This window comes from Embiotoca jacksoni, unplaced genomic scaffold, assembly GCF_022577435.1.
Source record: "Embiotoca jacksoni isolate LCO1_2020_lvr unplaced genomic scaffold, fEmbJac1.0.p SCAF_12, whole genome shotgun sequence".
NCBI classification, from domain to species: Eukaryota; Metazoa; Chordata; class Actinopteri; family Embiotocidae; genus Embiotoca; species Embiotoca jacksoni.
This window is the reverse complement of record NW_027185252.1, coordinates 11,958,141-11,970,606: the sequence shown is the minus strand read 5'-3', so window position 1 is coordinate 11,970,606 and position 12,466 is coordinate 11,958,141. Positions and strand designations below refer to the sequence as shown.

At 37.6% G+C, this 12,466-nt stretch overlaps 1 protein-coding gene across 1 annotated transcript in view; it reads left to right on the top strand.

Moving 5' to 3' along the window:
- The window catches only part of eys (eyes shut homolog), a 137,719-nt gene that overhangs the window by 44,171 nt on the left and 81,082 nt on the right, over positions 1-12,466 (top strand). The window contains exons 22-24 of the mRNA XM_069144847.1: positions 1,163-1,284; positions 4,442-4,563; positions 5,467-5,726. Of these exons, the coding sequence (XP_069000948.1) occupies positions 1,163-1,284; positions 4,442-4,563; positions 5,467-5,726 (504 nt within the window). The remainder of the gene's footprint in view (positions 1-1,162; positions 1,285-4,441; positions 4,564-5,466; positions 5,727-12,466) is intronic.

Below are 12,466 nucleotides of genomic sequence, written 5' to 3'. Positions count from 1 at the left end.
TACATGCATTGCATGCACTGTAAACTAGTTGAGCAGAAAGTATTGTTTTCTTTAAATATTTTTGCTTTCCACCCTTCATGTCAGCTCTGAAATCCTGCCAATGTTTTTTCAACTGGCTTATGCTATAATAAAACAGTGATGGCAGTGGATCGCTATCTAAGTGGATCACTGGGATCGCTATCCGTCCCTCGCAGTCCTACTGTAAGCCTTGACCAGCTGTGTTGACCAATCTTGAGCGCAGCCAGATCACCTTAGGTTAGTGAGGCAGGCCTCAAGGACCTATTGGCCAGCACTCGGCAGCAGCCAGCCAGCCACCAGGGACAGCATTGCATAGCCACAGTGGCTGAGATGAGTAATGCTGCTGCCACCCAGGACCTAAAGCATTTAATGAGAGTAATAGCATCTACACGCACCAAGACAGAGTGACAGCATAGATTACGTGGTAAATCTTTGGGATAATGAAGAATCTTGGGACCCTGACTGGGGAAGTAATAAATTCACTCCTGTAAGAACCGCAATTACCTCTGTCACTGGCTGCCTGTACCAGTGTTGTGTTGGAGAAACAGAATGATGCATCCCTTTTTAACACCATTAATAATTAAATAGAGGAAGGAATGGATTATTAGACATGAGATTCTAACTTCTGACAGAAGAAATTGGCACATTTGTTGCATCTGAAGGAAGAATGCTACTGAAATGGGCTCTCTCCCTCTGTTGTGCTCCTTTTTCTCTCATCTATTGTGTTACAAGTATATTGAGAGAGTGGTAACAAATGGCGAGGCTTTCAGGCTTTCATCGACAAAGTATGGGATAAGTCCAGACGGGAGACAAGGAAAGTAGTCGGAGAGAAGAGGACTGAATAGCCATTTGAGACAGGTTCTTTTAAAGATGGTTAGTGTCAAACTCTTTCAGACTAATGCACAGAGAGGTGACCTGTCACATAGATTTGGCAACAACAGGTTTTACTGATACAGTATAAGGCGTTTATTTAATGGTCATATCCATTACAAAATGGAAACACAGTGGTGATTGTGATTCATGCACATACATAGCACTTACCTGTGTAGAAATGAAGGACTCACCGAGAGATAAGTGAATGAATATGTGATGCAAGGTGCTGTAACTATCCCTCTGATTTTTTTTTTTTTTTTTTTTTTTTTAGTTGTGGATGGCTTTTACTGCCTTTGTAGTCCGGGTTATGCCGGGTTGAGATGTGAGCAAGACAATGATGACTGCATGAACAGTTTATGCAGTTCCAACTCAATATGTAAGGATCTCCATCTGGTAAGTAGACACTTTTTTTTTTCTGTGACAGTATAATGTTATGATATTATGGCCTTTGAAGAGGCTCAAAAATGGCCCAGTGTCCTATAAATCAGAATAGCTGGTAACTCTTCATAAAATATTAATAGACTTGTGTCACATACATTACTGCATTTATTACCTTTGATGACTGTTATGCAGTTAATGTTTGAATGTATTTCTGCAGTAAATATAAACAACCGTGCAACAACATAAATAACTGTTTATTATTAAAAATAAAACAAAAAAAACTACATGACAATGTAGTCTACTGCAGGTCCACAGTGATCAGGTTTATACAGTTCAGGACAATATGGCAAATCCTACCGATCAATGGAAAATTCAGAATGACTAGATGTTGTATGTTTCTAGAAGTGCAGAAGAAACAGAAGATGTCTAATACATGCACTTCATTGTTGTCTCTGCAAATAGACAAGTTGTGCCAATTACAGTATGTCTTTTGGGTTGAGTATCATAATGACCAAAAGGTTACCAGAGTATACTCTGAAGCTACAGTAAGTATAGTTGTTTACAATGAACAAATCGAACATGAAATGTATACAAAATAAAATGTTTTGACCAGAATGTAATTTTTTTGCAATTAGATGTCCATAACAGGTTAGGTACTTTGGATCAGTAATTAAATATCTACAAAAGAGTTCATCTCAATCAATGATTGAGATTAAATTGAAGTTTTATAAAACATAAAGAAGTTACTGGTTGATAATCCTTTATTTAATTTTTGATTTAGCCATTGAGTGACTTTGCATTGCATAAGCATAAGCACAGTACAGTATAGTATATTCCCCCTGAAGATCTGCCCTTCCTGGCTATGCGAAGCATGTGTAGACATAGACATGAAATTACTAATCCATATGTCTAATGTCAGGTGCAAAAAGAAAATACACTTATAGAGCATTTTACGACTTATTATAAGACGCAGCTCTACTTTTGTAGCTATTCAAGTGTTTTTTAAGCCAATAACATTGATATGTTGCAGTTGCAAAAAGGCCTTGGGAGTTGCCTGCTGCTCACAAACTGCAATGAGTACCAAGGGCCTTTTCTCCAACAGCTGCTTATTTGCTAACAGATTGCAGGAGTGAAACAGATGTGTCATAGATGAAGTCTTTGGTTGAGTTTTTTTTTTTAATTTTTCTGTGATAACTTCTGATATGTAGTCTTTAGAATTAGAGCATTATGTATCTAAGTGAGATGACGTATTTTTGTTGTTGTTGTCACAAACAGAAAATCTTAAGTACAGATTAATTTCTCTTTCAATGCCAAACATGACTCTTTTTAAATTAGCATTGGAATTTTCAAAACTAAGCTTTAAGCTTTCAACATGTGGCAGTGACCATCCTCTGCAGCAACTGCTCAATAACTATTTATGTTTTATCCAATAGGTCATACTTTGTCAAAAATAATCAAAGCCACATTATGGTTTGCCAAAAACATTTATATTAATTCAATATGTTGTGTTTTAACATTTCTGTATGTGAAATATAATCAAATTTTGGCATAAACACTAATGTCAACTGAAACTAACCACAGGTAACTCTTCAGTGTTCATAGGCACCAGTAGTAGCAAACTAGCATGCTGTTTCTATAAAGACAGGTTGGTATCATGAAAGAGCTATTGCAGAAATTTCATGATAACTGAAGGACAATTGCTTATTTTGCCCTGTTATGAAGGAGTTTAAAAAGAACAGTATGCAAAGGTTTCACAATTGTTGCAGCAGAGAATTCTGGTTTAAATATCTCAGTGGCATTTTAACCTAGGATGAACTAAACTCTCTAAATCCAAAGACATAAAAGGGGAATGGTATGTGATATGAGGGAAATAATGACATTTCAACTAATATTGTTTTGTCACTCTGTTTCACCGTCATATATTTTTTTCTCAGCTGATTACTAAAATAGGACCCGTTTATGGAAACCCCTTTACATAGTCTTGTTTACAGTGCAGCGCTTCCTCTCTCTGAACACTGCATCCCGCAGAGCTTTAGCTTATTTTGGAGAATTGCGTTCCCTGAAGGTGACTTAGCAGCAAAAATTAGATTATGTTCTATTGCCAGGGGTAAGGTATTGGACTCTCCTGGAGGTATCTAATTTATCATGAGATGACGGCATTTCCCCCCCCACCACCATAGGACTTACAGTGTACAAATTATATCAGACAAAGTTTAACGGCTCCCCTCCAGTGTATGAAATACAGATTAGCATGCATTCAACCAGAAGCACATCGTAGCCTTAGACAGGATCTCGACAACAAGGAATCCCAAAAAACCCTTGACCTTATGACTACGTTCATAATGTATGCAAAGACAAATTTTAAATACACTGGCACCTTGGAAACTAATAGACAACAAAACATTAATCTTCCATGCTGTGATTTATTCTCGTAATGCAGATTGCAATGATGAAATAAAGGACAAGTGCATACTGCACTGAATGGAGGAAAGAATTTTTTTTTTTTTTTTTTAAAGATTCGCAGTGTTCAGGGCTATATCTATCTAAATCCATTTCTTAATGTAAAGTAGTAACAACATTTTCACTGGCTTCAGAAAAAATTCCCGACAAAGATAAATCAAACATGTTCCACATGTTTGTCTATGAAAATTCCTTTCCACACAGAATGTGCAGTGGTTGTATTGTATGCTGGATAAAAGCTTGCACCATATACCTTGAATGGCATGGAAAAAACAGACTTGCATATTGTTCAGAGGGTGGGTGGAATACATCTGCATAGCAGTAATGTGAAAATGTAAGACAAGCGTGACTGCCACAGTTGAAAATGATTTCCACAGGAAAGGTGTTTTCTCTGAGTCTGAGGTTTTATTCTGCAATATTTTTAAGAAAATGGGGATGGATTTGATCAAGTATATAAAGTGTTGCACCATTTGTTTTCTGAAGTAAATATGGAAACAAATAAGTGGCAGAACCTCCATAACCTCTTAATATACAGCTTCTACATGCATATGCAGTGCTTTTAATGGTGTGTGTGTGTGTGTGTGGTGATTGTATCATAAATACGTGATTCTATCTACCTAAAATACTATCTATGCTGTGACAAGTACAGAGGTAAAGTGTCACTATATTTCAGTGTTAATCGAGCAGTGTTTTCTTTTTTGTGTTGCAGGGTTATGAGTGTGTGTGCAACTCTGGCTGGGAGGGGGAGTACTGCCAACGAGAAATTGATGAATGTTTATCACAGCCCTGCAAAAACAACGCCACCTGCACAGACCTTCTCAACAGCTACAAGTACGTGTGCAAGCTGGCTCGAGGGCACTGTCCTCACGAGGTGCATCAGTCACTTAATAAATGCAGAAAAAGAAGCCGTTCAGAGATAGCAATATGTCCTTCCACTGGCAGCAGAGATAATGAATTGCAGATGGCAGGTAAAACAAATGAGTCAATCAATGGCTCACAGCATGAAAAGGTTTCAGGGGATCTGTGACTCATTGGAGGAAAAAGCTGGTGTATCTGCTTCGGCTAATGCCCCGCTCTCGCTGGGGAGACGTAAAACTGCTTCAGGTGGAAAAGTTGGGGGATGGAAAGGAATGCAAGGTGGAGTGGTTGGTAGTGCTCGGGTACTCACTGCCACCAAGTGGAATACTCACCTGCCTTAAGAGCAGATGCTTCAGATTCACACACACACTCTGCTTCTCTATCCCCATCTCTCTCTCTCTCTCTCTCTCTCTCTCTCTCTCTCTCTCTCCGTCTATGCCTAGCATGCATACATTTCCATTTAATCCCCTCTCAGCACTGTAACCTCCTGTGTCCTACATTCAGCTGTCCAGAATTAAATCCTGCTCTGACCGATAGTACAATTAACCTGTAAATTTCCCACACTGTCTCACACAGAGATGCAGGCGAGTCGTGCCAATACTTGTTCTGTGGCACTGTAGTTTTATGTTGAAAAATGTGTCCTGTGGGTCATTTGAATTAAAAGAAAAAAAAATGCATATGCCATGTGGTAATTTATCTACAGCCACTCACAGTATCGCTACCGTGTCTATTTTTAGCCTGTTTTTCCCAAAGAGCATGACACCTTTAGCGTAAGTAAGTGTACTACTTACTACTAAGTAAGTGTTTGTTTATTTAGGAATCCTTTTATTTTATCCCAAAATGACTCTCCATTATCTCATCTCTGGTGTATCCAAGGTGTTTGTGCTCACTGGGCTGGACAGGTGTGGACTGTGCAGAGGATGTGAATGAGTGTGATTCTGGGCCCTGTCTAAATGGAGCTCAGTGTCAGGAGTCAGACGTACCTGGGGAGTTCTCCTGCACCTGTCCCCCCTTCTTCACTGGCCCCTTGTGCAACCAGCCTTATGACCCCTGTGGCCCCCTCCACAATCCCTGCCTACACAACTCCACCTGCCTGACACGCTCCAATGGAACAGCCTCCTGCAGATGCCCAGCTGGTGAGTGAACACACCGCCACGTGCCTCATACTCACGGTGGTTTTATTTTAGCCCACTTTTCGAGCTGAAATATACCATTTTGTTCACGAGTTTACCATAAAGCTAAATTTCAAAGGAAGAGGACAAACAAATACAGCTCCAATTTCAGCAAACACACCGACATAGAGACCAGTGTTACCACGCAACACAGTGCTACAACTAAATAGGAATGAGCAGAAAGATAACGCAGGATAAATGGAAATTATTACATTATAGACAAGGAAATGTTCTGCTTTGATTAGGTTTCAACCAATGCTTTCTTTTCGAGGTGGCTATTTTTGGTATTTTGCCTTTTTATTTGATAGATAGAGATAGACAGGAAATGTGGGAAAGAGAGCAGAAGAATGACACGAAGTAAAGATGCGGCTGGCTGGGAGTCGAACTGGGGACTCAGCTGCGAAGGGCATTCTCGCCCATGTGATGTGTGTGTATGTGTGTGTGGTGTAACCACTCAGCCATAGCCTACTTCAAGCACACTATAATGAAATTATAATTTGACATACAAAAGCTCTTTAATTATTTAGAGAGTATCTGTTAAAATGAATGATTCAAATAAAAGAAATACCTTGGCTCCAGGTCTACTTTTAAAACTTGTACCAGCAGGTGCAAACGTAACTATTAACATATGATAGTTTGATAATTCACAGAAGTCTGCGGTCTGCAATGATGGATTCAAATAGCATGTTTTCGTAAGATTATCAAAAGGGCACAAACAAGTCAAATAACTCGTCAAGCCAAAAATTCACTTTTTATTTTTGTTGTTTTCTCTGTATTCATATGCTCACTATGACCTTGAATATTATATATACCAAATTGTGCCAAAATGTGGCCAAATAGACTTTGTAGCTTTTTAAATGACCAACAAAACTTGTCACTGTTTGAAGCCATAATAGCAAACATATGCACACATACAGGGATGTAACTACTGTGTGTTAGTATGGATGAAAACGTGAAAGTCTTTCAGAAGAACTACAATATTTACCTTATTTAAATATTTAAAGTAATCAGGTTACAGTCCTTTGTTCATGTATAACATGGTTGTTTCTCGCTCCTTCACATGCCCTCACACATTAATAGATGACTTGGGCATATATAAATTTAATACATGAAAATCTGGTTCATGTTTAGTTTCATAAAAAACACCATAATAATGTTGGAGCGATGGCACTCGCCACTTTATTAGTTCTCATGGCCTGTTAGGATGTTTATCAGTAAGTCCTTGATAGCTTGGGAATCTTAAATTATAGTGTTTTAACATTTTGACTTTCCAGTGTGCAGGTTAGGATGCTATAGGCTTGTGCTGTACTTAATGGCTCTATCAGCACAGAGATGAAAAGATGTTGCCAGATATAAATAGAGCGGCTGGGTTAGTTTCAGAAAGCTTCCTTGGAGAGGAATGGGAAATTAGGTGCTGGCTGCATACATTACACCAAGAACTTTGCGTGGGCTTGGTGGTTTTCACTTCACACAAGCATTGTGACTCACTACTCTCCATTATTATTCACCATAAATCCACCCTACATAGCTACTACTCAACAAACACTGAGCTGTTATACAACCCATGGCTTGATCCCAGTACAGCAATTTTGAAGACTTGTTATTTACCATTCAGTGTAGGCTATTTGTCAAGGAAATCGTGTAGGCCTCACATTATTCCTAAGCCTAATTAAATTAGAATTTGTCTGCCTATGTCTGCCAGATTTACTGCCATGAGCAAATCTCATCCCACACACTGAAGATGGACAGCGCACAATATACATTATCAAGGTTAACTTATTATTAAATCAACATTAAGCTATTTGGTGCGTGGCATTTAGTTGTCCTCATTTGCTATTTTGCATTGTGTTTTGTAGAAGTGTATAGAGTGTTAAAATGAACTGAATTAATTAGAAAGAGCTTTTAAATGACATGAAATGGGAAATGCTGGAAACATACAACACAATTCAGTGTAGTATCAGCATGTATGAGCTTCCAGGTGTTTGGACAACAAAACTGCACAAAACCTCTCATTTGCTTTGAGATACTGAATCTTGGAAAAAAAACAGTTTACAGCCCGAATGTGTCATGGTGCAGTTAGAATAACTGCAGCTTTCTGCACATGGTCTATGCTCAAATAGAGACTGTGTGCTTTTAGACATGGGCACAGTTGGAAGTCATGGCAGCTGCACCATGATAGAACATGCCTCAGGGTAAACATGGAGGTTTGTGTTGTTAATGAGGTTATTGTATGGCGAGTCGGTTGTATTTTTGTTTGAGATGTTAATACGGTGCAGCTCTTTCTCCAGTTTTGACATACAGTATTTATCAATTAACAACATAAAAAGAATAAACATCTACAACAAAATTCTAATTGAAGTCTATAAAATCTGTAAAATGTCTCGCTCATATTTGCATATGTTTGTCATAATTCTTTAGAGAATCAGAACCAGAATTGTTTATTGTCATTGTACAGTGTGCAATGAAATTTAAGGAAAAGAAAAAAATCCAAGTTGCTGCAACATGAGAAGTAGAAAATGAATATAAAATATAAAAATACAATCTATATAAAGACATATGTGTGTTTTCCCAACCCTATGAGAGCAGTAGTATAGGGAACAATTATTTAGGGTGCACTATATTTTGGTTCTATGTCAATTTTTATATGTATGCAGGTCGTGCAGCTGTTAAATAATATACAGGACTACATACATAGGAATATGTATATGTGCAAGAATCAATTTGTACACAGAAATTTTGTGCAAGTAAAATATTAATTGGCTGATCATTTTCAAAATAATTTTGCTGTGTTATGCGTTTATGGAGAAAAATAATTATAGGCTGATAAATCATTTAAGGAAATTTGGTTACTTTCAAATGATCTTTTCTGAAACTGAAAAATCTTTGCCAATGAAAATGTTACCTGTGTGCTCTTTGTAATAGACATAGAAGAGTAAACATAAGTCACACAAATAGGAAACCTCAAACTTAAACTCTTACATTTTGTTAAATTTGTTGTTACATTTTCTTCCATTTATTTTAATCAGTTTTTAATATTCCTTTCTGTTTTTCCGGTCTTGTGTTTAGATTCTGGCTACACGTTACTTTTCAGCTCGTTTTTGAATGGCACACAAATATGTCACATCATTTAAAACATAATTATGAGCAGGCAAGCTGGAAAAATTGTAACGTCAACTTCCAATTTGTCATATCATCAAAGGAATCTTGAATTTCCGACATGCGACAATATGTCCCGTATGGTGAAACACATGCAAACAAGCTGTTGGCAGAATGGCTGCAAATGCACCACCACTTGCTACTACATCAGTGTAATGTAATATAATGAAAAATAAAATCCAATATTAACACTAATCCAATCTATTCTGCAAATTGTATCGGAGCTATACACTGTTTTATGAGATTTCACTTGATAACGTACTGCTACAAATATGTGACACAACATAAGTCGCTAATTTAGGCTGTTATGGACTTTCCATTGTCTTTCCTGTTCTCCCCATTCAACCAGAATTGTGTGAATCCAGCAGAAGAGGCACAGGTATCAATGGTAATGCTACCCATGAGACAACAGTAATACTCTGATAGTGAATGGTCCCTGTCAAACTTTTCATAGCCACTCTTATGACAGTATCCAATGGGAGTTGACAGGATTTTTTTTTTTTTTTATAAAAGATAAGCCCTTTAACTGTGAGTTTAGTCATCATTTTTCCGAAACGTGCTGTGATGAGTATGTTGTAAAGCTGGGTGTGTGGTCATTGTTTTACCCTAGACACCTCACTATATGTCTAACAAAACGGTTGACGTGGCAACTTTAGTGTTCATTAGTTCAACAGGATCTAAAAGGCAGCCATTAGGAAGTTTCTGCTGGGAGTAGCTTTAAAGGGATTTGTAAAACCCTGCCACAATGGAAATTAGTTTTGTCTACAAAGGTGCACCGTGAGAACCTGGAGGCCAGAATAAAATCAGAGCCAGCTGAAGAATCTTCTTAAAGGAAAATATAAGTGAAGCAGTTATGCTGTCTTAATTGCAGAGGGCTTCTGTAGGAAGTTTTTGTTCGCACTAGCAGTGACTCTCTGCCGAGGCTCTGGCCAGGAGGCCTAAGTCATCTTGCCTGGCCAGCACAGATGTTCCACTTTCCTCTTAATGAGGAGCCTCAGCAGGGAGTGCCAAACCTGATAGAAGAGCAACCTGAAAATGGGAGAGTTAGGGTAGAGGTTGGGGTTAGGGTCACTGGCTGACAACTACAACAAATGAAACAAACAACGCAAAGCATCACTCAGCCCAGATTGTGGTACAAGGCATAGTTACATCAGAGTCTGAGTCCCGTACACAAGCTATGGGTCTTGGTGTCCTTGCTCAGTTTACTGAATTGTTTGAACAGAGACAAGTTTGTACATGTAAACTACAACACCCTGGGTTTCAGTGTTACCTCAGAGCTCTGCTGCGTGTCCTCCACCTCTTTCTTTCAGCTACGGATCCACTTACACTGTCAAAAAGGCAGAAAAGCTAAAAAATAATTACAGGCGATTTCTTTTCATTTATTTAACATCGTAACTAAAAAAAAACACTACAAACCTGCAACTTTAGTCATTTATATATAAAGACAAGCACAGAAGACAGAACATTCTGACCTTGGATTATAAAGACTCTGATTTTAGATTTTCAATATTTAGACGTGGTAATATATAATAATTTATGGTTTGTACAATATAAATTTGCAGCAAAACAATAATTAAGTGTAAATATCAGATTATTTTATTAACAGGTTCTTTGAAATTGCATTTTGTATATGTACAATGGACAGGACGAAGTCTTAATGTTTCAGATTAATCAAAGACCTAATTATGTTTGATATGATTTTTATCTGTAGTAGTGTGCCTATGTCAGTAGTACCTTTCTATTGGGTTTTGGTTGACAAATTGTCATATTTTAATGTTAAAAGTGGGCTATATGATAGGGGTGCTATCAGTTTGCCTCTAGTCCATTGCATGAAGTGGAGAAATTAGATTCTTTGCAGTATAGGGAATTAATTCAAAGCACTGTGTGTCCCTTTACATGCAAAAACCATTTGGTCTCCATGACTCAGAATATCCCCAGAGGTGTTCCTGGCCAGATGGAGAACAAACTCCTTTATTTGCATGACATGCTACACTAGCCTTCACCTTCCACAAGATTGAGATTGTGTCCTACCAAACAGTTGGTTAATGAGCTACTGTGGAGCTATGCCAACAAGAGAACTGACACATACCTAATATGATATTGAAAAAGATGTTCTGAGAATGTGTTGCCAAAGATGTGTTGAAAACGGCTGTCCTTGTTGCATTAATTTTAAGTGATTATTCACTTTTATAAAGGAGGCAGACAATATGACTTATAGTAGACGGGTCTCAATTCATAAACCAGATGCCCTGGCAGATGTTTGTGAATATCACTTACCTTTTTCCTTGATTCAGTACAGCGAGTTAGAGGATAATACACATATCCAGAACTTAATGTATTTTTGTGTTAAATAGTGTGCTATTCTAGATGAACAAGATTCTTTTACAATAATGCCCTGTCTTGAGATAGCAGGAGCACATAAAGCACATTATTTACATGTAACACACTGTATATAATGAAAAAAAACTAAAAATGTGTTGACTGAATGAATGAAATGACTTCAGCAGAATGTAACTAAACCGCCACAATAACCATCTCTTCCCATAGTACAATTACAGAGATCAAATTTATTCCAAAGAAATCTCACAGAATAATGGTTCACGATAGAGAGGCAGTCATATATTTTTCATAAAGTTTATAGCATGTAAATCACAGCTCCATTTGGAGAACCAGTGTCAAGGTTAATATTCTGAAAGTGAAGGCACACAGAGAAGCAAGATTATATTAAAATGTAGCAGGTGTTTAAACTCGGTGTGAGTGTTTGCCCCTTCAGTTGGCAAAGGTCGCAGCGTGCTTGTGATATTCTATTGCTGAGGGCAAAAGGTTGTTCTTTTCTTCCTTTTAAGCTTTGAGACCTCTGTTTCCAGTCTGAACAACAGCAGTGAAAAAAAAAAAAAAGCTGACAAAAAGCATCAATGATCGCTTAGTGGTATCAGAGAATTTCCCCTCATAAAAATTCTTAGTCATTAATAGATTTGACAATATTGGTGTTTAATCCCTGAATGTTTCTCAATAGGAAAAATACCCAAATGGTGTCTATGTAAATCACTGGAGACTGGCTACAGTGCTGATAGAATATACATATTTTACCTAGCATACCCAACGGCATAGGTTTGGCTTCAGATGTCAGGGGGATTACTGTGATGATGATGATCTAGTCATGCGGCACAGTATTATTATGCATAATGTCTGGGTTTGTGCGCCTGTGTTTAATCAGTATATGTGTGGTTGGTATCAGTGATTGTCAATTGTGCACATTGCTCTATGCAACAGTGTCTCTGCAGGCAATCATGGACCCTTCTTTCCATTTAAGAACACATTGAAGGTTCTTTGTCATAGTAAAATACCAATTGTTATAATGTAATGTAATGTTATAATGAGAAAAGTTAGCTTTAACGATATATATGGTGGGTTTGTAAATATAATGAGAATATTTTGTAATAAAACAAGATAAAGTGATGTGTTGTTATAATGAGGGACGCTTATTGTAAAAAAAACAACATTTAAATTGGTGTCTCATACTGAGAAAATATGTTGAATAATATAAT